Here is a 26708-nt window from a genome sequence, read left to right as displayed (position 1 = left end):
CTTAGCCATATTGATTTACACTGTAGTGAACAAGGCAGGAAAGTATCTTTTTCCTGTTCTCAGCCCATAGGTTCTGCCGTCCAATGGTGCCTCATCCAGTTTGACATTCTAAATGGCACATACATTAGCAAGCAGGTATGCTTTACTTTCAATATTGGTGTCAACGGATGCTTTCTGAAAAATGGCATTATAATATCTTGTGCTTTGTAAGTATCATAACCAGGCTTTTCAAATGAGTGAGAATATCGCCTTATCATGCATGGTTCCATCTCAGAATGAATCCTCTTCACTCCTTTCTTCTACCAGTTGGGAACACACTGCCTTATAGTGCCCCCTCTACCCAGCTAGTAAAAACCCACAGCAGTTTTGGCAGAATAAGTGTAGAGCACCCCCAGTTAACAGCAAACAGCAGTGTGCATTAAACAAACGTCTTCCAAATGCGGCTGACCATTATCTTAATTACAGTCAACATGTTTACAATGCTAAATACATTTGACCTAGAAACTCAGTCTCAAAACAGCATGCATGTGGCTAGATAATCTGGGGACATATTTGCAACATTTGTGACATTTCCTCTCTCTCCGTGTAAAAGGGTCAATTGCTATCCAGGCTCCTCCGTATGAGACTCAGCCCTGGTTTGCCATTTAAATACTATTTCAATTATTTTTCTATGATTATATCAACGATGGAGAAACCTGGTTTAGCAGAGACCAGCCCCTGTGACTTCTGCCACGTCAACCCCACTGTGAAAATTAAGATATGGGTATAAGCACCTACTTAAGCCTTTAATAAAATGATCAATTCCCTCCTTCATTTAGAAGAATGTTAACTTGAGCACCTACTGTGTGCCAGACTATGCTGGACACGGGGATACATATGTTTTAAAAGGATGCACCAGGTGCTCTCTTACTCACTGGAGGAACAGGAACCAGACAACCCACAGAACAAGATCCGTGTCCCCTGCAGGGAGCAGGGCCAAGAAGGGGTTCTGAGTGGGGCCTGGGTTTCTGATGACAATGGTAAGGAGAAAGCTGTCAGGTTGGAAGAAATGTGAATGTACATCTCTGAGAGCAGTAAGCAAGTACAATGGCTGGATCCAGGGTATGAGGCTAGGAGGGCCGCACCCTCACACCCAGTGATTACCATGTGACCAGTTGGCTCATTATTCAGGAGCACTAAAAAGGAGCTCCTGGGCCAATAGGTGGCATGGTGGCTAAGGCGCTGGACATTCCCACATGGCTGACCACGGTTCAAGTCCCAGACCTAGTGACTTGCCTTCTCACTTTCCTTCTCTCTGTGTGTCTGTCTTTCTCTGGTCAAATTAAAATAAATGAATTAATTTGAAAAAAAAAAAGGAGCTCCTGCAGACAGTGGGGACCACACCAAAGCAATTAGATGGCCTGTGAACCAAGCCTTCTAGTGAGTTTAAAATTTCTCTCTCTCCGTCACGTGCTAAAATTGTTCCAGCTCCCCTCTCCCTGCCCCACGTTTGCAGGTACTAGAGCTCCGACACCAACTCTCTCACACCCTGTCTATTTCAACCTGACAAAGTTCCTCTGTTCTTCAAGCCCACCTCCAGTGCCACTTCCTTCCCAACCCAGTGCCGGCTCCCACTCCTCTCCGGCAGCTCGCTCCTTGCACCTTCATCTTGCCCTGCCAGCTCATCTCACACTCCCCTCCCAAGGTGGCATTGAGCACCAGGCAGGTGCAGGTGAATGGGAGCCAAAAGAAACTAAGCGTGCCCTGACCAAATTGATCTGCAACCACAGGGATTTTTCAGCCCTTTATTAAGCCATCTCCCTGTTTGGTTTTCTTTGAAATCCACAAGGTTCTGTTTCTGAAATTTAAATATCTTTAAAGTTCTCTTGGTTTAAGCCTTATGCTCTGCCAAAAGACCTTTTCTGTTGTATCTGCTCACCTAACCCTTTCAAAGACCATCCACCACACTCTTGCTAATGCTTGAAGCTGGGTGACAGAATCTGAATACAAGGGTTATTACGCTGTCCAGTCTACTTTTTGTAAACGCTTAAAAGTGTCAATAATAAAAGGTATCTTAATGCCCCAATATTTGAAGTATTTGTAACCCCTTTAAGAAGTCATTTGTTCAATTAGGACTACTTCCCGGTTGACAGAACAGATTTGTGGTTAGAAGAATAGCTTTGCAGGCAGAGAGCCCTAGATTCAAACCCGGTCCCATCATTTACCAGCTGTGCAACCTTGGACATACACATGCGCTCTCTGAACATTAATTACTTTGACCTATAAAATGAGCATGAAAATAATAGCGCCCACCTCAAGGACCAGCAGGTGGTGAGGTGGTTAAGGCACTGGACTCCCGCATGGCCAACTACACAAAAAAAGAACAGAGGAGTCAAAGCTGGCGAAAGGTGCTAGAAAAGGCCTTCTGGATTTACAGCCAGCCGAACCTTGGGGATGAGTTAGGAGCAGGCGAAGAAGCAGGAAGTGCTCCGGAGAGGAGACCGCCAGTGCAAAGGCGGAACGCAGAAAGGAGCCCACGCGTGCACGGAGTGTGGACTGCCTACGGGAGGGTGCTGGCAGGGCAGTGACCACACGTGGGGTTCAGAAGCCACCATGGACCAGATTGTGAAGAGCCTCAAATGAGCTTGACTTCTTTTTTCCCTGAAAGTTATCAGGAGCCATAGAAGAATGCTAAGCACAGTCTTCTCTGCATTGTGTAAACCATTCCTTCAGCTTTCCACTGGAAAAGAGAATGGGAACTTGGGAAACTTCCTAGGGGAAACCCACCAAAGTCATATTAGCCCATAATAAATATCATATCTAATAGTCCCAGCTAGAAAATACCTTAGACATCATCTCATCTAACCCCTTTATTGTAGAGCTTTTAAAAACTTATTTTCAAGGGATGTAAACGCATGTTATCTTTTTTCTTCTTTTTTTTAATGAAATGAAACACCCTGCCCTATAACCCAGTCTTCCTTTGTCCCACCACAACCTGCTAAGTTTGCTTGCTTTTCTGCAAAAGAAAAGTGAGCCTGAGAGGTGGTCTCACTTCCTTGGACACGGCTCAGGGAAAATTCTAGCCAATGACTGAAGATATGACCAATTTTGAGAGCTAGCAGTCTTTAGTCTATGAGCATGAGAAAAAAAAAATTGCACTGATTTTGTATATTTTCTCATAGTGATTAGAAAGTTAAGCCCTTTTAAATCAGAGATTATTCTTGAGCTTCTAATACTATTTAAATTACAACTCCCAAATCTTGAATGATGTAACAGACTTAAGTCCAAATGCTGCTTTTTCAATTCTGTACCATCCATGGGAGTCACTTAGCACGACAGACAGCAACACAGATTGGCCTGGTAACAAAATCGCAGAGGTGCCGTCTGTGCTATAATGCGCGCATTGCCCCAATCCTCTAAAAGGTAAATAGGTTGATTCCCCACGTTTTCTCTCCAGAAACTCTCAGAGGAGCCCTGACAGACATCTAATCTGCATCACAGTACAGTCTCATGGTCTGCCAGGTTGGTTTCCTCGGGTGCCCACGTAGCCAGACTGCAGGGCAGCAAGTTCTAAACTTAACAACCCAGAGCCACGGGCCATCATTCTGTGATCCTGGAAACAAATTCTGCAAGATAAGGAGATATTCCAGACTGAAATATTGTGGGCACATTTATTCCGTCAGTATCCAGTGGTAGCTTAGAGTAATTCTCTTCACCAGGCAAATATAAATAGCCACTTGCTTCTGGAATACCAGGTATCAAGACAATGGTGTCTGGAAAAACCCCAGCCACACATCTCAACTCATCGCCATTTGCCTCGAGCAAACATTCGAGAAGTCAAAAGACAGAGCAGTGTGTTATTAGCAATGCCATAAACAGTAAGTGGTCAACCCCTTGGAAACAGAGATCCTGCAAAGCAGCAGTGAGCCCGACATCTCAGCACTGAATAGGAGATGCTCTTATAGACATTAGCTTCGTTTTTAACTCTCCTGAGAACCTGCATGTTTATTTCCCTTTCAAAAACGGACAAACTGGCTTGGGTTGGAGAGCCATTTGTTCCTGCTCAAGGAAGTTGAGGTTGGTAGCTGCCATGTGAATGCTGCCAGAAACAAAGCCAGCGCTTTCTGCATTCCAGGCCCCCCACTGTGGACAGGCTCTTGGGGGTGGGGTGGGTGGGGAGGGAGACTAGGAAACAGGACAAAGTTCTCCTGGTGCAGGCCTAGGGAGAAATCACAGAAGACCCGGAGAGTTCAGAACTCAAATCACTGTAGACAACTCCATAGGCATTCATCCACTTTGGGGTGACCCCCCTCCTCCACACGCACACTGAAGAAGTCAGTGCCCTGGTTGTGCTCCTCCCACCTACAGTTGCTGGACAACTGAGACTCAGCCTGACTTCCTTAGATCCAAGAAAAGCTGGTGATTCCCTGAATAAACCCTAAACGTACAGACTGAAACCTACTGCAGTCTCCGTCCCACAAGCCTGCCTCCCCGGCCAGTCACCAACAAGAAGTGTATCCATCTCATCAGGAAAGGCGTCTCAGATGGAGAAGGGAGAACACCTTTTAGATCGTCTCTGTCTTGGTAAAGGTCTCACATATATTAGCATTATTAAGACGCGATACTGTACTTAAACATGAAACAAAAGTTACACTGTAATTTCACTCTTATAAGCTATAAATCCAATTCTCCGACAGACTTTTTTCAGTAATACCGACATTTTATAAGACACCCTTTGGCAGCCCAGTATGCCAGAGGCCAAAGCACAGTTTCACGTTTTACAATTACTCCATGTAATTTCTACACACAGTATTTTTTCTCTCTTTTGCCAGTAAAGTAAGTGGCAAAGGCTTTTGTCCCACACATCGGTGGTTAGAGGATGACAGCTCTGCCGGCCCGTCGTGGCTCATGTTGCTGAGTTTCTAATTTAAGACCAAAATTAAACTTGAAAGAATAAAGACATCCAGAAAGTTATGAAGCAGAAAGAAAAGGCATCACACTTCATGGGTGCTCATTCTAGATATGTTCATTACATGCCAAAGCCCTGCGAAGGCAAATCCGGAATTTGACAAGACACCATCTGCTATGTGAGGTTTCAAGTGATCAACTTAACCCTTACCATCCCCATCACCTGCTGCTCAGCATGGGGGCGGGGGTGGGGGAACTACAGAATGGCTGATGACATTAACAAGGTAGCTTGCGCAGGACCTATGGATGTGCCTGGAGGGGATTTTGATAAGCCCAGCCTGCAACATGCAAACACCTCTTTTAAAACAAATGCCACACATGATGGCTGCCACCAGCTGGGCGTCACAACCGAGAGCAAGAATGAGCCACAGGCTCCTATGAAACATTTACTTTATTTAAAATGGGTGCTTTGAAAGACAAGCAGAGATTTTAGGAAGTATTCAGATCTGGGAACTAAAAAGTAATTTCTCAAGTAAAGATTTCTTTAAAGAAAAAAGTTAAAACAAATGAAAAATAAGAGTATACAGCCCAAGTCAGAAAACACCTTCTGTTGAAATACTCAAAGGCAACACGTGGCACACAAGAGGAGAAATTTCCACTTTAAATAAAAAGGGAACTCACGCTTGAAACTGGCCAGGTTTCTTACTCGGAGATCTAAAATAGTCTAGTTTTTAAAACTCATTTAACAAATGCAGCGCAGCTCGCTCGGGGTTGATCTGAGTTCACAAAATAATTTTATTATATGTAAGAAAGCATACAGGCAATAAAATGAAGAAAACATTCACAATACATAAATACCACAGACCTGATGCAGGAGATATTTTTCAGTAGATTGTTTTCTTTTGACTAATGTCATCTAAATGTTACGTCAACTGTTTATCAAGAAGAATACTTTGTAAACGTTTCAAAGAAACTGTTGAAATGCCCCACATGAGTTCTTTTCTGGCAGGGAGACTCAGGGTCCTTTTTCACAGTCTAGGGGATGACATAGGGACTTGATTCCAAAGCACAAAGGAGCAGCATTTGTCAAAAGGGATGCTGATGGCTTTGGAGCACTTCACACACCCAAAGAGAAGGGACTCTTCTGTTTCTTCCACCAACGGAAGTGAGGATGGCGATGAGGCACTAGTTGTCAGTTGGAATACCTTGACGTGAAAGTCTTTTTAAAAAATCAATTCCAAGTTTAGAACAGAGGGCTACAAAAGGTAATGCCACCGGCTGGCTTGGTTCGACCTGGTGAGGGGGAGACTCTCGTGTGAGCTTTCTCCAGAGGTGGGGCAGCTGAGACAGAGCACATCCCCACCCAGGAGAGGCATCTGTTGGGTTCAGAAGAACCCTCTGACATATGAAACGAGAAAAGAAGGGGAGGGCTGATTATTTTACATACATACAAAGTGGCACATTCTTTTCATTGCCACCTCAGGTTATAAACTGAGACTTGGAGCCTTCCGTTGGCTAGGATTAAGATATTTACAAAACCACAAATTCTCTGGGAAAGCCTTTGCCATTTAAAATCTGTTGAGCACAGTAGTAGTTATGCCTTTTTAGGTTTTTAAAAATATTGTTTAGGAAAAAAGTGTATTCACAGCATTTGTCAATTCTCACCTCGTATCACCCGATGTCAGTGAATTTTAAAGAATCGTCGCAACTGTAATTTCTATGGGTCTTTGCTGTGTTTCTGGAAGTTATGCACAAGCATTTAGAATCTCCAAGAGCTTGTATATTTGTTTTGTTGGCTTATAAAGTGCTAGCTACATGGACAAAAATATGGTTGTAAGGTCTCGGACAACTCATTAGTTTATTCTATTAAATATGATAAATATAGATTATAATAAATTAAAAATATCCATATGATACAATAAATAAATAAAACCGATATCAACAAAGCATCTCTCAATTCTGAAAAAAAAGAACTCCTCTCTGTGCTGTAAGGCTCAATCATTTTTAGAAATAATGTACGAAGGCATGCACCTACCTTTACAATCTGAACACTGCTTAGAATGGTGTCAGCCCCTGTCTGTACACAGCCAAATCAACCCTTCTCATCTCCTTCCCGGGAAGAGGTGTGTGTGTGTGTGTGTGTGTGTGTGTGCGTGTGTTTTAAGTAAAGCTGTTCATTGTTGATTCTTTTCCTTACTTTTTAAATCCTAAGATAAAAATGAGTTCCTAAAAACAATTTTGGAGCCAAAGATATGTCCCTTGTAGCTTCCCATGTGTCCCTGTTTGCTTGACTATGAACAACACAGAATACCAGGCTGTATTGGAGATTCTAGTTAGCTGTGTGTGGAAATGCAGCAGAGGGCTCGCCAACACCTTGCATCTGACCGTAACCTAGTTTCTCACTAGCAGCCCAGAGCAATCTTCGCCAGCTTTCAGGATCAGCCTGTGTGGCAGGCAGGATTCCTCTGGAGCTCAGGTTGGGTGCTGTCCATTTTGCGTGATGGGTTGGATCTTCTCTAGAGAGACATCGGTGTCATAGTCCAATATGACCGATAAGGCCGGGGACAACTTCTCCAAGGGCTTGGCTATTCCACCTGCCTCCTCCTTCTTCAGGTCCTCGGAGGAGCCCACAGCGTGCGGGATCAGGTAAACCAGATTGCACTCCTTGGAGATGGAGCCTCGCGGCTCGTGATGGCTGGAAAACACCACAGCCCCGTTGTTGTTGATGCTGACCGTCTCGATGGCATTATTGGTTGCAGGGCAAAGTCTGTAGCATCCCAAGAGGGTTGAAAATGCCTTCCGAAAATCAGCATTAAAGGCATAAATGATGGGGTTCAAGGAGGAATTAGCCCACCCAAACCACACAAACACATCAAAGGTGATCGAATCGATGCAAAAGGGCTGGGTCTCCCCGGCCCCACAGAAGGGCAAAATGCAGTTCAAGATGAAGAAAGGGAGCCAACAGCACACAAACACCCCCATGATCACCGACAGAGTCTTCAGGACTTTGGTCTCTCTTTTGAAGGACATCTTAAAGGAGCTTTCGGGCTGCGAGCACTCAGCGGGCTTCCCGTTGCCCGTGGTGGTCTGGCAGTTCTTGGCATGGACGGCTGCCCTCTCCAAGGCTGAGATCCGCCGAATTTGCTTCTGGGCAATCCTGTAGATCCTGGTGTAGGTGACAATCATGATGACCACGGGGATGTAAAAGCTTATCAGGGAGGACGAGATGGCGTACGTCCTGCTCAGGCTGGAGTCACAGTTGTCTGTGGCCTCGCCCAGGGAAGTGGCGTTCCCTTCGGAGGGGTTTGTGGGCTTTGCCTTATGCCAGCTGAGCTGCACGGGGATGAAGGAGATGAGGACAGACAAGGTCCACGCCACGCTGATGAGAATGCAGGCCGCCTTGGGGGTCATCTTCCTCTCGTACCGAAAGGGGCTGGAGATAGCCCAGTACCTGTCCACGCTGATCACGCAGAGGTTGAGGATGGACGCGGTCGAGCACATGATGTCAAAGGCCACCCAGATGTTACAGAAGGACCCGAAGGGCCAGAAGCCAGCGATCTCAGCCACCGCTTTCCAGGGCATGACCAAGACGGCCACCAGGAGATCTGACACAGCCAAAGAGATGACAAAGAAGTTGGTCACCTTGGACCGCAGGTGTCGGAATCTGATCACTGCGGCACAGACCAGCGTGTTCCCCAGGAGGGTGGACAGGATGAGCAGCGACAGGAAACAGGCTGTGAGGATTCGGAAGGAGAAGTCCCTCTCCACCACCAGTCCGGCACCATCCATGGTGGAGGTGTTGGGAGTCCTCATCTTCCGGAGGGAAAGCACATCCGGGGCTCCGACCCCCTTCAGGATCCTAAGCAGAAGGCAGGGCTCGGGCAGGATGGCAGCCGTCACTCACCAGGCAGCCCCGGCAGTCCCCGGTCCCTGGTGGAGGACCTCATCAACACCCCATCTGCGAGGGTCAGGAACCTCCCCTTCCAGCCCAAGTCAGCCCCCGGCAGGACCGTCCTGCTCTCCAGACCGGCCCTCCAGCTGCCTTGCTCCAGGTCACTGTCACCAGCACCAGCTGGCCCCTGAATTCCCCAGGGAAAGCACTGGCCTTTTCGCATACTCTAAGCCATCACTCCAGAGACTGCCAGGCCTCTGCCGACCCGCCAATCGCAGTCACATTTCGGGGCTGTTGCCTCTCCTGTGGTGACAGGGAATTCTACCCTCCTGAAACGCAGCAGAAAATGCATGTGTCTCTCCCGAGCCCTCAAAGGCTCTCCAAACGCCCTAAAAAGCAAAAAGCAAAGGGAAAACACGATGGTGGTGAGCCGAGACTGGAGCAGAAGCACCCTCGCCCACCACCCGCGGGGCGAGCCCAGCCAGGACACCCACCTCGCCTCGGGCTCGTCTCTCCCAAAGCCCCCGGAGCTCGGAAAGCGGACTTGGCCAGGAGCTGAGGCGCCACAGCGCCCGGGACTCACGCCTGAGTCCAATCCGCCGCGCGCAGCCGAGTTCTGCTCCCGACGCGCAAAAATCGCCAAGGACGGGTTTGGGAAAGGGATTCCCAGCCAGGGTCCCAAAGAGGCGGTGCCGCTCCGCTGCCTCGAACAGCTAGAGAGAGTTCAACGCGGATGAAACCCAGGAAAAGGGATCCCGGGCGCTCGGAGCACCCGTGGGAGAGGGCGCCCCAGGACTAGGCACCTTTGGGCAGCTGTTTTTCTCTGCTCCCTTTCCCGGAGAGCTGGGTGCCGGGGCGCCCCTCGGGCAGCCTTCCGCCCCTCTGGGCAAGACCCTGCGCCTCTCTGCAGCCCCGCCCGCTACGGCTCAGAAGCCTGTGAGAACCAAGCTGGCACCGAGTGCACGGTCGGCCGGGTTCCCGCGGGGCACAGCCCACCCCGCCTCCGCGCCCCTCCCCTGCCCTGGGGGACGGGCTTCGCTTGACAGGCAGAGTTGCGGGCGACAGCCGCACGTGGCTCGCTGAATGGTGCCGCGAGCGAAAGGGATCGGGACGTCCAGGTGCGCCCTTGCCCTCACTGGGTACCTCGCCCACCGCTGCGCACCCAGCAGCACGCTCAGGGCTGGCGAGACACATCCTGACGCCAGGACCTCAAGGAAGCCTGAGTCGCCTGCAGTGCTCCGCCCAACACCCAGTGCCTTTGGGGGTCAACCCCAAGATGAATCCAGAGCCCTTTGGGAGGTGGGGCCCTCCCCTCTCCGGTCAATGCCAACCACTAGGCCAGCCGGCCCGCGCCGATTCGCGCTGTCCGCCAAGTGCCCCCCAACTAGGGCGAGCGGCGCCGCTCAGAGCTTACTCACCGGCGACCAACGCGTCCCGAGTTGCGGTCCACGCGGGACTGCAGCCTGTGCCCGGCGCCCCGCGAGCGCCCCAGCCCGAGCGCCACGCGCTCCGCAGGCCCCGGGCGCCCTCTGCCGGCACCAACCGCCTCCCAAGCCCCGGCTGCGCCCTCGCAGGGGGCGGCCTCGCCCGCACCGCCTCGGTTTCCCCCTGGAGGCCCGTCCCGCGACCCGACCTTCGCTGTGCGCGAGGATTAGGACAGGAAAGCGGAAACGGAACGGTCCTCGCTCAGGACTGCTCTCCTGAAAACACCTCGTGAGCGGATGGAAAGTTCGTCCGCGAGCTCGGCCGGCCCTGAACCGTCTGTGTCCTCCCGTGCGCCCAGGACGTGCCGAGCGCTGGGGCTGCGGGGGAGCGAGACGCAAGCCTCACTCGGAACAGACTGGGGCTCCCTGGGCAGGGGAGTGCAGGCACGCGCCCCGTGTCGTTGAGCCCCGTAAAACAATCTCACTTTGCCTGTGTGGAAAATGAGGGTCGGAGGGGTGACTCAGAACTACAGGGAATTCTCCGGTTCTCAAACGCAGCAGAAAACGCAGGGCCCTCCGTGCCTCTAGCGTACCGAGACCCCGCCGCTGCGCGTTCTCTGAACCTCCGACGGCGAGTGCGGAGCGCGGCCGCAGCTGCCTACCGGATGCAAGCAGGGCGAGGAGAGGCAGCGAGGCCTCCTGCCGAAGCACGTCCCCGGCCTCGCCCAGGTCACCGACTAACGCCGGCCAGGCCGGACGTCGCACTACCTCTGCCGTGGGAAGAACACGCGAGGGGCTCTGCGGTCGCACTGCCCGCTTCCTGGCCCTGCCCTGCCACTGCTGGCCTGGCGTGCGCCCGCTCTCCCCTCGGGGCTTGGTGTCTCCCCCTGAGGACCTGACACCGCTGCTCAGTGTTCAATGAGACACTGTTTACGCAGGGCTTGGCCGCAGAACAGGACCTAGTTCGCCTTGCACCGCAAGGACGCCCCCGCCTCATTTAAAACGCAGCGGTCTGATCCCCGTGAGAACCAGGCACCACCTCAGGGCTAGAAATGTTTGTGAAACCGGTCCGTCTGAACTGCACCTTGGTTTTAGACGGAAGAACACCACTACTACCCAGGTGCCCTGGGCGGCCCTCCCACTAGTGACCTCACCGTCAGTGTCCCCAGACTGACCGTCAGAGGCCCAACCTCTGCCACAACCATGACCGAGACTCACATTCCTGCAGCGCCTTGGGCTGGGCTCTGCTTTCAGATCACTCTCCTTAAGTCAGCCATCCCAAACGTTTTGATCCTGTTTCATCTTTTTCTTTCTCTGTTACTAAGAACCACAGGGGGCTTCGAGTTCCAGGTCTTGCTTAAAACTCACACCTGGTGTGTGTGCATGTGTGCCCAAAATTCCGAGAGGAGAATGGTGAAGAAGGGATTGCAGTAGGACCAGCCCCAGGGGGTGATTCTGGCTTCCTGTGTCCCTCTCCTACCCTCATTTCTCTCAACCCAGCAGCTCCTAAATTTTCTTTTTTCTCTGCTGGGGAAAAAATAATCCCTAAAATTCTTGTAAACTAAACCATGATCATCTGTGTCTTCTCAACCAAGTAACCTGGCAGGTCCGGGTGGGCACATCAACACACATCACTTGTGTGGTGGTGGAGAATTCCCCCGCCACGACTGAGTCTCTGCCTTTGCGGAGGCAACACACCCAATCTTCCCCCTAGCTGCCACCCAGAAAAGGCCCGAAAACCCAGCCAGCAAAGAGAAAGCCCCCCTGAGCAGGCAGAGAAGGGGGTATGAAGCTGTGAATACCTGCAGGTAGTTCTTCCCCTCGCCAGAAAAACGAGCTGGACAATTCCTCTGTGGTTCTGTAACTCCGAAACATACCTGAGACCCCTCGGGAGCAGACTTCGGGCATAGACTTCTGAACCTTAGTGCTGGGTGGACAGGAAGAGAGTGAACTGCCACTTCCATCTCAGGGTTTTGCTTTTGCAGAGTGTGAATTTCAGGGGAACTTACAGTGTCACTAAAGGCTGGCATTTTTTCCCAATGTTTCACCTTGAAGACGAGGTGAAACAAAGCCTTCCATTTTATTCTATCAAAATCTCCCCACAAACATTAGTAACAAATACAAATGCAGGCAGGTATTAGCATGAGAGCACAAAGGCACCTCTGTTTCCCAAATTGGTATGTCTTTTAAGCTACTGTGATTTATGCGCTGCATGGAGGGGGAGGCTGAAATGATGCTTTTCAACAATTTTTATTTGTAGCATGTTAAAACAAAAGTCAATGACTACAGAAGACATGCTCTCAAGTAGGGGACCTAATCTCATAAAAGAATAAATAAAACAAACTGTCAAGAATATCAAATAACTCATTTAGGAGGCTTTAGCATGATTAAAACTGATTTTATACCCAGAATGGTTGTTTCTGGTTTTAGTCAAAAGAGAGAAAGTTTAGCTGACCTTGACTAAGCAAAGCTCTGAGACTGGCGAGCCTATGTCCTATTTTCCTCTCCTACAGTTACTATACAATTCAAAAATCAACATTGTATTTTTTAAAGAATTGTTTATTTACTTTTATGTGTTATTATCATTACTTTCAATTTGCTATAGGGGATGTTCACTCACCAGAGAGAGGCAGAGAGAGAGAGAAAGCAAACTGCCAAGTCTGGGACTCAAACCCTGGTCAGCCATGTGGGAGTCCAGCACCTCAACCACTGCACCACCACTGGCCTCAATATCTAACAGTGTAAAAATCAGTATTACCACTCCTGGGAGCGGTCAGAGATAGTATGCGTAGTGTGTTGCTTCTGTGCTTTGGTCCCTTTGTCATTTTTCTCTTTCTGCCTTTGACGGACTTAATTGAGCAGTTCTTACAACTCCCTTTTATCTCCTTTTTTCTATATTTGTATGATTGCCTCCGAAGTTTTAGTGTGTGTGTGTGTGTGTGTGTGTGTGTACTTCAAAAAGTTCCTGGGAAAATGGAGTTAAACTGCAGGTTTATTTGGGAGTAAAAAATTTTGAAATTCATTTATAGTTTTTCATTATATGCGTTTTTCATGAGCCTTTTTGAAAACATAAATACATACATACATATATACATGTAAGTCTAAATGTGCACATAAGTGCATATGTGTAAGATGTGTGTCTTCTACATTTTCCATTTGCAAAGTCTAACCTGTCGTTACTCTCTTTCAGTGCATTTTTCATATAACATTTTGTAGTCTTTTTCTCTGAAAGTTCACTTTGGGTCTTTTTTTTTTACATCTCTCATTCTCTACTTAACTTTCTGAATATATAAAATATAATTTCAAAAGTTATTTTAATGTCTGTATTTGCTAATTTTTACTTCTGTGTCAGTTCAGTTTTTTCTCATTGCCAGTCATGTTTGTCTAATCCTTGGCACAACTACTGATTTTTTTATTGGATGTCATACATTATGAATGTTATCTTTTTAGATGCTAGATACTTTCTAGAGTCTTACAAATGCACTTGAACTTGGCTCTAGAACATATTTAAGTTACTTGGAAACAACTGGATTCTTTCAAATCTTTCATTTAACATTTGTTAGGTAGGACCAGGCTATTGTTTTGTCTGGGGCTAATTATTATGTATGGCTGAAGCAAGGCTCTTCTGTGTTTTTTACCCAATACCCCATGAACTGAGGTTTTTTGATTCATGTGATGGCAACAGGCACTGTTCCTAGCCCTGAGTGAGGGACAGCTACTGTTTCTGCTGATTCTCAAACATATTTTTTCACACTCGTGCACTGGTTAGTTCTCCGCTGAATACTCAAAGAAGACCCTGAAGATCTCTGGAGTTCTCTCTTTTCTGTGACCTGTAGCTGCCTTGGTCTCCCTGGACTTCTGGTTTTGTCTCGTCACATTGAGGAGTCTGCTAGCCTCTGCCTGGTTCTCCCTCACTGCACCATGGCCTGGAAATTCCCTGGAGGAGGTAAGCTGGAGAAGTCACAGGGCTCCTCTCACCTGTTTCCCACCTTTGGGGGCCACTGTCCTTTGCTGCCCATTTCTAGTATCTTGAAGACCACTGTTCCATAGCCTTCATTCATTTTCTTCGTTGCTCATGTGGGGGGTAAATTCAATCCCTGCTACTCCATCGTGTCTGGAAGCAAAGATCAGGAAATATCTCAGCTTTCAGATGTTAGTCTAGTCTCAACTTTTAGATTTTGAATCCAAAAAAGGCAAAGGAACCAAGGCAGGCAAGGATAGTTGGAGACTGGTTCAGTAATACTTGTTTTCTTCAGGTTTTTCCCCTCCTAAACTGCTTCTGGATCAAGACTCAGGCCTTCCATGCCACCAGATCTAGCCCTGACTGCACCTGCCGCTACAGCTCCAGTTTTCTCTCCCCTCATCTGAATCCCTCAGTCTTGAGAAATGTATAGAATCAATTTGGCCCGGCCTGGCCTTGTGAGGATATGGTCAGAGCCAGGTATCTGATAAAGGATGGGGTGGTGATGGGTATTGCCGCGCATTCCACAAGTCCTGCTTTGAGTGCCTGTTATTGGCCAGATGTTACTCTAGGTGCTAGGGACGGCACAGTGATCAGAGCAAACATCACAGAGTTTGATTCCAGGGCTTGGTGTACGCCCTTGCCACAGCACAACGGAGACTTGCCTTGAGTTTCAGTTTTGTTGAAAAGAAATGAATGCACTTACTAGCAAAATCATGAACTAAGCTAAAATGAAAGATGAGGTAATTCCCCAAACTGTTTATGTTGTCTAACTATAGACTCTAAATCACCTTAGAGAGTCTCCTTTAGGTCATTTATATAAAACATGAAACCCAGGGGAGTCTTGGCAGAAAAAACTACTGAAGTAGGCTCTTAAGGCTGGGAATCACTGCTTCGTGGAGAAAGAAAAGATGCTAATTTGTCTGTTGGGCCCATGGGACACACATGATTGAAGGACCCCAGGAGTAGCCTTCAACTTACAAGAGAATTTGCCAGGCACAGCTTTTCCCTGCTCCGTCTCCACCAGTTGTTCTTACAATATTGTCATTACAATATAATCACTGTTCATGCTCACCCTCTAGCTCCAGGTGTCCTGATTCTGTGAGACAGTGGCTTGAGTGACAGTGGAAGGAACATTGAGTCACACAGACCTAGGTTTGAGTGTGGATACCATTAACGTCCATCTGTCTTAGTCAAAATTTTACCTTTCTGACCTTATTTTCCAGCCCTGAAAATACAAAAACTACTAAGTCATGGTCATGCATTGCATAAGATTTCAGTTAACAACCAAACACATATACAATGAGCTGTATGCTATATAACCCAGGTGAGCAGTGGGCTATACAGCCGAGGTGCAGTGGACTGTGTGTATCAGACAGCCCAGGTGAGCAGTGGGCTATACAGCCGAGGTGCAGTGGGCTGTGAGTGCCAGACAGCCTCGAGGTGCAGTGGGCTATACAGCCGAGGTGCAGTGGGCTGTGAGGACCAGACAGCCCAGGTGAGCAGTAACAGATGCATGATGATCATTATTTATCGTACGAGGTTATTGAGAAGATTAAATGAGATCCAGTCTTTGAAACATCAAGTAAGGTGGGTACAGATTAGAGCATTTATCTTCACAAAGATTGTTTGCCAAGTGGTCATTAGTTGGGTTTTGCTACCCACATCCATTCACCTTCTCTGGTAAAAAGCATCCCAGATGCTTTGGGGAGAATTCCCTGTTCTTTACGGACTACATCTTGGCACTCCAATGAGGTAGCCTGGCCCTCTCTAGCTAAGAAGGTAAACATGACCTGAGACAGGTTGCCTAGATGCTTTCTCCATGAGATTTGAATCTGAGACAGAAAGACAGAGACTGGAAATACTTGAATGAACTATCCAATCAGCACCAACCGGACCAGACTGCCGCTGTGAGGGCGTCCACACACGCCTGCTTCCAGGAAGTCTGGGTACTTTCTTCCCTCTCCATTCCCAAGCCTTCCTCTATGGCTTTTCCTCCTGTCGGTATTACCTTTCCACGAGTTGTCTTTTGCTTAGGTTAACCATAGAAACTTCTGTTACTTCCAACCAGATAGGTCTCTCTTACCGGCAATTTAAAAAATTACATATATGTATGTATGTATATATATATATATAGTATATATATATATATATATATATATATAATTCTGGCTAAAGTGGAAAGTCTTGAGTTAGAGGTTAGTCTCTAGTTAGAGGTTAACAGTTTTCGATGGATTAAACTTAAGTTTTGCTTTTCCTGGATGATAATCATTCACCTTGAGCTGACTTTGGTTGGCTTACACAGGACCCCGAAGCGCTGGAGCCATTGCAGCCTATTGAGTTCCTAATTATCATTTTTTTTAACAATAGCCAAAAGCTATTTAAGTGTTCACCAATGGGTTAATGGATGAACAAAATGTAGTATATACAGACAAGTAGAATATTTTTCGTAATTTTTTAAAAAGGAAATTCTGACACGTGCCACTACATTGGATGAACTTGAAGACCTTATGCTAAATGAAATAAGCCAGTTGCAATAGGATAGATATAGTGTGGGTCTTTTTTTTTTTTTTTTTTTTGAAATAGAGAGAGAATTTTGTTGTAGGAAGCATGTGCTTGTCAGAGAGATAGAAAGTGAAAAATCACCCCCAGAGGTAACAGCCACACCACAATCCCTTCTCCATTCTCCTCTCAGGATTTTGGGCAACCACACATACGTGCCTGGCATGAGTTTCAAGCTGCTGAGTCTGAGACTCGAATCGTGGCCAACCACATAGAAGTCCGGTGCCTTAACCTCTATGCCTTCTCCTGGCCCTGTGTGGTTCCTTTATTTTTTTTTTTTAATTTTAAAGAGACTTTACCCAGCATGATATACACCTCAGTTCTGTCCAGTTGAGAATACTACACATACCCTCAGCAACAGATAACAAACCATGTCTGTGTGCTTTTTTATGAGGGTTCTACCCCGGTGGTGCCCAGGGTCTGGATGAAGGGGGAGTTACTGGCTAGTGGTACAGAGCTCAGTTTGGCTAGGTGGGAAGAGTCCTGCTGGTGGGTGCCGGGATAGCTGCACAGTGCCTGCTCTCACTCCCCATGAACTGTACGACCAGGAAGGCCGAGTGGTAAATTTTACATTGTCTCACCACGATGAAAGGAAAAGGCGTTCTGAGCTGAGCTATGAGATGACAGCCCCCAGAGCAGCAATCTGTCCGTTCATGCTGCTGAGGATGCAGTGTTTCCTTTTATTTATTTTTCCAGCTTTTGCCATAGGGCATGTGTGCTCACTGGAGAGAGAAAGAGACATTGAGAGGGAAAGCGAGAAATCACCTGCCAAGAGGATAGCCATGCCACGATCCCTTTTCCTCCATTCTCTTTCTGGTATTTTGTCCGCACGTGCACATGTGTCCACCATGATTTTCAACCACCAGGTCCAAGACTTGAGCCATGGTCAGCCGTGTGAGAGTCCAGTGCCTTAACCACCATGAGACCAGCTGGCCACAAAGATCCAGTGTTTCTAACACTCCATGTAAGGCCTGATTGATCGGTTCTCCTTTCCAGCCTGGGAGCTCCCCATTGTCCTTACAGTCAACCCTTCTCTGAGCCTAAGTCACCCACGGTCATCTTTTTGCCAATGAACAATAATGGAAATGCTGACATTCTGCAAAATGCAGCTGTAGCTATCTGCTTAACAGGGAGCGTCCCTAAATTATTCTACAGAGCAAAGAACATCTGCCATTGCTGAACACCCCTGATGCACTGTCATCACCTGTGCCTGACCCCTAGCCCAGGGTCACCTGTCCATCCAGCCCCTTCAGAGCCTGAGCATGCCTCTGACAGCACACTCACTTTCTGAGGGTTTCTCTCCAATGTACTTCCCCGAGGTGGCATGACCACAGCCTGTGGTCCAGGAGAAGCCACCAACCTGTGCTGGCCCTGACTCGACCGTGATGTAGTAGATCACACCATCCTCTCTAGGGGAGGAAATTGTACAAAGTCTGTATTTTACCAAAGAGAAAATGGAGACTAAGAGAGGGAAAGGGATTTGTCCAAAGCACAGAATAAGTAAGACAATGGAGCCGGAGATTCGCCCGGGCCTAACTCCAAAGACTGCCATTTCTGCATGTTGGAGGGAGGATGGCCGGTGTTCCCTGCATCGGAGTAACTGTCACATCAAACACAAAGGCCAGAGATTATACTTAGTGATTTGAGACCAGGACTCATTATTTTTTTTTAGACAATCAATTATTTTAACCTCTTAAAGTCACAAAAGATAAATTCATGAATTGAAACAGAGCAGTGTATCAACAGATGTTGTTTTTTGAAGCCAAAATGAGCACATTTAATTAAAGCATATGGGATGGGCTTCCTAACAAGAGATCACTAACTACATTCATTTACTTTAGATGATTTGCTTTATAAATTAAAAATTAATTAAGTGGAGCAAATTACTGCAAAACACAGCCCATCTCAAGTGGATGGGGTTTCCAAATCAAAGCCAGTATAAAAGTATTGCTTTGTATTTGATGCAGCAAGTTCAGTGTTAGATTATTGTCACTGCTCAGATGTGCCAAATGAAGCACACCAAAAAATAATGAGCACTACTAAAGCAACCAAGTGAGAAAGGAATCGGTGTTTTTTAGTGCCCTCTATGGGCCTACTCTGATAAAAGTTTTGTTGTCCTTTGAAGTGGGAAGAAAGTGGAGGACAGGAATGGCCGTTCACTCACCCACTGATAAGGGTCAGGGCTGGGCTCACGCAGCATGTCATCTGACTGCAGAGCCTGAGCTCTCCGTCATCTCAGTGGCCAGCATTCATTCAATAACGGACACACGCACGACGTACAACAGAGCTTCTAAGTGGGGATGGGTTTGTTTACAATCTGCAATGATAATAATTGCTATTTTAAAAAGTTAGTAAGAAGAAATAAGAGAAAATACAGGGTCAGCAGGTAACAAGGAGGTTAAGGCAGTCGGATCTCACACACCAATGTTATAATTTGTGTCCTGGACCTGGTGGCTTGAAAATCACGCCAGATGTGTGTGTGTGTGTACCCAAAATCCCGAGGAGAATGAAGGAGAGGGAACTGCAAAGTGGCCGTTTCCCCTAGCAGGTGATTTCTCACTTTCCTTCCCTCTCTCTCTCTATCTCACTTTCTTCTCTCTCTCTCTCTCTCTGTCTGTCTGTCTCTATCTCTCTCCAGTGAGCACACACACCCTATAGCTAAAAATTTAAAAACAAACTCAAAGTTCAGAGACAGATTCACACCAACGAGTGTGCAGGGGAAGATGAAGGCGGACAGTGAGGTGACGTCTGCAGAGAACGAGGCGCCCCGGAGGTGATCTGCAAACTTAGCCATGAGCTAAGAGGACAGAAGGAGCCAACCTGCCAGCACCTTGGCCGTAGCCTTCCAGACTCCAGAGCCAAGACGAAACGCATCTCTGCAGTATAAAGCCATGCGGTTCCTGGCACGTTGTTACACACCCTAGAAAACTATACAAGGCCAGAAGCAATGGTGCCTTGGCCCAGCATGGCAGCAATGGGGTGGTGAAGACACAGATTCATTCCAGGTACATTTTTGAAGGTGGAAGTGATGGCATTTTTTATTGGCTTAGACACAGAGTGAAAAAGAAAAGGAAGAAATTATGGAAATTGAGTACTAAGCGCTCTAGTCAGTGCTTTCATGGACGGTTGCCTCATTTCATCTTCACAAAGCCCTACATGTTCTTTGGGTCCCCGGAGAGACAGATATCCGAGACACAACTAGGACTACAGGGATTTATTGTGTGTGTGCAGGGGGCAAGGCGGAGGGTGCCTGCAAAAGATTAAAAGCAAAGGAAGCAGCATTAGCTAGGGAAGGACACGGTACAGAGCTGACGGGTTCAGCCAGCTCCACCGATAGGAAGCTCCGGAGCAACGATTTCCCGTCACACTCACCCTGCCCTGAGCAGAAGAGACACATGTCATATCCCCAGCACGCTCAGTCATGGCTACCTAGAAAGACCACGGCTTTGCTTGGGAGCGAAGGGTTCTAACAGATGGATGCTGTCAACTATACTCTCTCCATGGCAGTGAAGCAGCAAGTTCTTTTTGCTTGTTCTCTCGTGTTGTGTTGTGTTGTGTTGTGTTGTCTTGTCTTGTCTTGTCTTGTCTTGTCTTGAAGGGAGACCCAAGCAGCCCATCACACGCTGTGATGGAGGAATTTCAGCCGTACTTTACCAACTAGGAAACAGGCTCAGCATGGTGCTCTGAGACTCGGCCCTGAAGGGATGACGCAGCCCTGGGTGTGGATCGTTGTCAGGTTGGGGCGGCTAGTATTTGTGGCAGATGCTGAAAGTTGACTTTCTCAGCAACCATACCAAGCCCCTTCTTTTTTTTTTTTTTAAGAATTATTTTACTTAACTTTATATTTTAATTTATTTTAATTTGACTAGAGAGGGAAGTGAGAGAGAGAGAGAAAGAAAGAGACAAAGTGAGAAAGCAAGCCGCCAGGTCCAGACTCAACCGTGGTCAGCCATGTGGGAGTCCAGCGCCCCTAACCACCACACCACCTGCAGGCGTACCAAGCCGCTTCTATCTGGCCTCTTGGGGCCGTACAGCACGAAGGCTAAAGAGCACATCTCCCAGACTCCCGTGCAGTGTGGGTACAGGTGTGTGGCCTGGTCTGGCCTGCCAGATCATTGAGCAATGGACAGTAAAGCTGGTGGCAGATGAGAAGCTCACCTGGTGGGCTCTGTGGCCGAGTCTCCCCCACCACGCCTCCCCCAGGTGTTCAGTGGCAGGTGGTAACAGCAGCACTCCTTTTTCTAGAACAGTCCCCAGGATGACTGGTTTCTTCCAACGGCACTGGGCCTGGTTCCTCAAAACCTCTGGAGGTTTGCAAACTATCTAACAAAATCTAACAAAATTTCTTCTGTTTACAGGAGGAGAAGGGACCCTATTGTCTGCAATAGAGAGTGACAAGATACTGGCTAGAGTGCCGCGAGTCACAAGGGCACGTATGCGCCGCTCAGCAGGGAAGACAGAATGTAGGTCCAAACCCATTTTTCTAAGCTCGGGCCACTGTACTGTGGCATTTCCCCTAGATGTAGGCCTTTGCAGCGTGCAACCACATGAAAATATCACATACACACCTGGCGGGCCGCGCTTTGGTTAAGAGTCTAGCTACAGATCTGCTAGAAATCGCTCAGAAGAGCCAGACTTTTTCCCAGCTGCCTGCAAATTAACCATCAGCATCTTCACACAGTAAAATACAAATACTGAAAGTCTGGAGTGTTTTAATGACAACACACAAGAGAAGCTGCTCACAGATTTTTATTTATTCAAGGTCCTTTCTAAAAGTATGAGAAAGTATGCGATGTACTTCAAAAACCACGTATGAATTTTCCCCTCCCGACCTATCTACCACAAGCAAACCCGAGGCCCTTTTTTCAAGTAGGTTCCATACTATGCCTCGGCCAGGAGTGGCCAGGATGACTCACAAGCAGAATTAAGCACGTTACGGACCCCTTCCCACATGGGGTGCGGTAGGAGACAGTGAGCATGTCACCAGAGGGAGAGTCTGGGGAGCAGAACCTGGACACCCCTCTCAGCCCTGCCTCACGGTGCTGGCTGGCTCTGGGCAAGCTCTTCCCCTCCCTGACCTCATGTCCTCCCCTGGAACCCCGCCACCTCACACGGGCATTGTCAGGATTGCGCTGAAAACCTGACAAAGCAGGAAGCTAAGATGAGGCAGGGAAATTTCAGGGGCCACCTCTACATGAAAGAGCCCTCTGGGCAGAGCAGCTCAGTCACCACCACCTCCACACACACACCCCCAAAGTCAGCCTCAGGATGGCCCGGAAACAGCAGGGTCAGCCCCTGCAGACTCTGAATCTAAAACCCCATTCCAGTACCTTCCAAAAAGCTGGCCTTCAAGTTCTGTCTGTTAATTGGACAAGAAGCTGTGGCAGATTCATACAGTGCAGTACCCCCGACGATCCCAAGGGATGATGTGGTGGTGATGCACGCAATGGCAGGGCCAGGTCTCGCAGCCTTCGGGCTGAGCGAAGCGAGCCAGACACCAAACACCGCACGCTGCAGTGACGCCATCTGTCTGGCAGTCTAGAACGGGCGAGGCTAGCTTACACAAAGCATATGAGTGTTGTCGGGGATGGCAGCTTGACTTCAAAAAGGCACAAGGTGGGGGTCTTTAGAACATTAGAAATATTCTATGCCTTGGTTGTAATGGGAGAAACACTAATGGGTATTGGCCAAAACTCAATGAACTAAACAACTTACTGTGAATTGTGTATTATATGTTTATAAATTATGCCTCAATAATGTCAATTTTAAAATGCTATTGGGGCACGAGCAGATGGCATAATGGTTACGTGACTGGATTCCCACATAGTCAACCACGGTTCGAGTCCCAGACCCAGTGGCTTAAAACTCACACTGAGCATGTGTGCATGCATGCCCAAATTCAGAGAGGAGAATAGAGAAGAAGGGATTGCAACATGGCCATCCCTGCTGGGGTGTGATTTCTTGCTTTCTATATCTCTGTCTCTCTCTGTCTCTCCAGTGAGTATATATGCCCTATTGCAAAAATTTCTTTTAAAAAAAAAATTGCTATCAGGATTAGGGCCAGCAGGTGGCATGGTGGTTAAAGTGGCTGGATCCCACATACCAACTGAACATTCTGACTTTCCAGTCCCAATGGGGTGGCTTGGGAACCACGCCAGTCCTATGTGTGTGTGTGCCCGAAATCCCAAAAAAAATATTGGAGAAGAAGGGATTGTGTGGCCATCCCCCCAGGAGGTGATTTCTTGCATGTGTTCTCACTCTCTCGCTCTCTCTTGCTCTCTCTCTCTCTCTCTGGTGAGCAAATGCACCCTATAGAAAACTACTTTTTTAAATGCTATCAGGATGACTGGGACTCTCTGTGTGAAAATGCCTCTTCTACATGTCCTTCAAATACATGTCCCTTCACCCCTTTGAGGGGACAGGCGAGCCGACAGCTGTGTTGCTGCCAGCTAACCAAGAATCACAGGGACCCTCATCACATTGCTGGCCTGTGGGTGCCAGCGTCTCCTAAGGACTGTGATGAGGCTGACTCTGAGAGCGTGGGATGAAGAAGCAAGGCTGGAGTGAGGCCAACAGAATAAGAAGCAAAGAGGAAGGACATGCCCCTCTTTCCCGTCCCTCCCTAGGCCCCCACTGGCAAAGCCTACATCAGAGCCAGCTGGCAAAATGAAAATGTGATTTGCAGAGTCCTAGAATCACAAAGCAGAGCAGAGCAAACTGGGTTGGATACAGAGAGGCAACTACTTAAGAACTTGCACAAAAATGACGTGCATGCCCGGGGAATCAGTGAGCCTATTTTGGCTGCATGCAATAGAAACCCCAGCTTAATGAGCTCAGACAACGAGGACATATTTTACTCACCAAAAAAGAAGTTCCCAGGAAGAACTACTCTAAGGTTGCTTCATCAGGCTGTTCAATATGGCCGTGAAAGACAAGGGCTTTTTCATCCGATCACTCTGGCATCCTTAGAATGTGGCTTTATCTTCTACTAGGTCTCCTAGTGGCACCAAAAGGGCTGCCACAATTCCAGGCATCACAAAGTCCAGCCACCCACAAAAACATGTATGTTGGGAAGTCTCATTTTAGAGCAAGAGAAGTTCTCCCAGCAGCCCCAGCAGATTTCTTCTCACGTCTCACTGGCCAGGACTGAAGGGAAATTATGGGCAAGGAGAGAGACTGAAGCAGCAGTCAGTGTGACCGGGATCCACCCTGGGGTGACAGGGAGGAGGACAGATACCCAGATAAGATTAGGACTTGACCCAGAGGTACACGGTTAAATGTTTAACAGCCAGGACCCTGGAAAAACGTGTGTGTGTGTGTGTGTGTATATGTATGTATATATATATACACGCAATATACACATACACACACATACACATATATCAGGTTGTCGGGAGGTCATGACACATTTTTCTACATTTTTCTATGCAAACATGTGTCATGGCTTTCCTGACAACTCAACACATACTATATAAAAGATGTGCAGAACAAAGCTTACAAACGAAGGTGAGTTCTAGATACTCTTTATCATAAATTTCAGAGGCCCTTGATCCTCACAAGATGCTTTCATTGATTTTTCACTCAAAGCTCTTGTACCCTCAAGCCAGTCTTCAGTTCCAATCGACTGGCAAGTTTAGTTCCGACTTGAGGCTGGTTGATACAAGACAAAGGCGGGGTAACCAAGAAGCGTGGTCGAACTTTGCTCCTCAGCCAACAGCGTGCGTGACCTCCATCACCGAGCTAAAGCGCTCTCTCAAACCCTCATCATTTGGGAAGTTCGAAGAGCACCGTAGTTCATTCGAGGTTCACATGGAGGGTCTCCCCTCCATGCAGCTCCCAGGCACAGTAGAAGGGCCCATTTGACCTTTGATCTATTCAGAGAGATCTCTGTGTATCTGTCCCTAGTACCTGTCTGCCAGGGCTCTCGGGACCTGCTAGCTCTGTTTTCATACCCCGTACAGGAGCCTGAGAATCTCTATGGAGAAAGGCCTCGCCTTCCCAGACTCGCGGCAGAGCTCCTCAGGGAAGCAGGGTAGTATCCGCCCGTCTGCTCTCTCTGGAGCACAGTAATGTCTGGGCCTTGAACACGCTCCCTCTGCTCTCCTCTTCCTTCAGCCCAGTGATTCATCTGTTTCCTGTCTGTGAAAGAGGAAATCCCTACAACCTGTAAATCACCCGATCCACAGTTTAGGAAACGATGCGGAGGAAACTGGCTCCCTCTTCAGAGAAAAATAAAACTGAATTCCTATAGCACATTACATACAAATGCTAGACAGGTCTTAGACTAGACCTTCGGTTCTAGAAGGATTAAAGATGTAAACGTGACATGTGAAACATGCAACAAAAGAGCTAAACATTGGAACATCACGTTACACCCTAGTGTTGCAGGACGCCCTCTAAAACAAGACCTCAAAAGCTCAAAACATAAGAAATACAAGTCAATGAGTTTAATTACGTCAACACTAAAGATTTCTGTGCAACAAAGACACTATAGGCAAAGTGAACATCCTGGTGACAGGCTGGGAGGAGATATCCGTAATGCTTCCAGCAGCATGGGACACCTGCTAAGTGACAAAGGGGAAACTCAACTTAGAAAAACACAGGCAACAAATATGACCAAGAAATCCTAACAGTAGATGGGAGATTGCCAAATTATTTCAAAGACAAATAAACACCAACTAAGCAACAATACAGTACTCCATTTTGAACAGACTGGCAAAATTCAAAAAGGGCACTAACACCAAGTCTTGGTGAGACGTGAAGAAATAGAAGCATTTTTGCCCACGGCTGGAGAGTGTTCAGATAGTCCACCGTTCTGGAAAGTTCTCTGACGGTGCCATTACGTAAGTGTGTGCGCATATGCAACCCTATACATGTTCCTAGAGTCTATCAAACAGGATCATGGGGCCAGCAGGTAGCATGGTGGTTAAGGCTCTGGATTTTCACATGGTCGACCACAGTTTGAGTCCCAGACCTGGCACCTTGAAAATCATGCTGGGCACATGGGTATGAGAATTGAGGAGAAGGGACTGCAGCATAGCCACCCCCCGGGATGACCACTTCATCTCTCTCCAATGAGAACATGTACCCTATGGGAAAAAATCTAAAACCACAAAGGGCAGTAACGGTCTGAGAGGTGGAAGGTGCCTCGTGCAGCAGTGGATGTGGTGGCTCTACACCAAGGAATTTTCCTTTTTTTCATTTTTGCTATAGGGCACACGCACTTGCCAGAGTGAAAGAGAGAAAGAGAGAGAGAAAGAAAAGGAAAATAAGAAATCATCCCCTGCCCCCAGGGAAAATAGCCACAATGTAATCCCTTCTCTATTCTCCTCTCAGGAGTTTAGGTATGCACACACATGCACCCAGCATGTTTTTCAAGCTCCGGGACCAAGACTCAAACTGTGAAGTTGGTCATGTGAGAGACCAAGCCCCCTTAACCACCATGCCACCCGTTGACCCTAACCAAGGAATTTTATCAGGAAAAAAGAGGGAAAAGCTACATCTTAGTAGGTAAATACATCTTAATGAATAGATGTTGAAAACTGAGTAATGAGCGAAAATAGTAAGAATACAAGTGAGATTTGCAAAAAGAAAGCCGTTTCTGTAACTTAAAACCTTGTGTGCAAAATAACGTCACCTGTAGTCTAAGGAGATATTGTGGCACGTTGGAGGTGTTGCCTGTGGACCAAGGGGGATGGGGCGAGGGAATGAATAAGTGTGCGTGGGGGGGTATTCCTTTCAAACATCTGTCTCCGGTCAGCGTTTTTCCCCTTTCTGAGGACTGATTGAGTCTAGAGTTAGGAGAACCTGAAGTCTTCCTTTCGAGCTTGTAGCGATTTTCCATTGAGAAAATTAGCCAAGAACAGTGGAATCATTCGAAGGGGCGGGAGGGAGTCAGGACTGGATCAGTCTCTCAGCTAACCAGCTAATCCCTCAAAACACTGTCCTACTACAAATAGCTCAGATATTTTTTTTTTCTTTT

At 47.6% G+C, this 26708-nt stretch overlaps 1 protein-coding gene across 1 annotated transcript; it reads right to left on the bottom strand.

Annotated features, from left to right (window-relative positions):
• Positions 1-6801: 6801 nt before the first annotated feature.
• Positions 6802-9548, bottom strand: DRD1 (dopamine receptor D1). Its single transcript, XM_027775890.1, has 2 exons — positions 9274-9548; positions 6802-9168 (listed from the first exon to the last, which is right to left on the bottom strand). Exon 2 carries the CDS (start codon positions 8698-8700, stop codon positions 7360-7362), a length of 1341 nt encoding a protein of 446 aa, XP_027631691.1. The 5' UTR covers positions 8701-9168; positions 9274-9548; the 3' UTR covers positions 6802-7359.
• Positions 9549-26708: the final 17160 nt, after the last annotated feature.

The sequence above is a fragment of the Tupaia chinensis genome, unplaced genomic scaffold, assembly GCF_000334495.1.
Source record: "Tupaia chinensis unplaced genomic scaffold, TupChi_1.0 Scaffold000612_1, whole genome shotgun sequence".
Lineage (NCBI taxonomy): Eukaryota > Metazoa > Chordata > Mammalia > Scandentia > Tupaiidae > Tupaia > Tupaia belangeri.
This window is presented reverse-complemented; position numbering and strand designations above follow the sequence as displayed.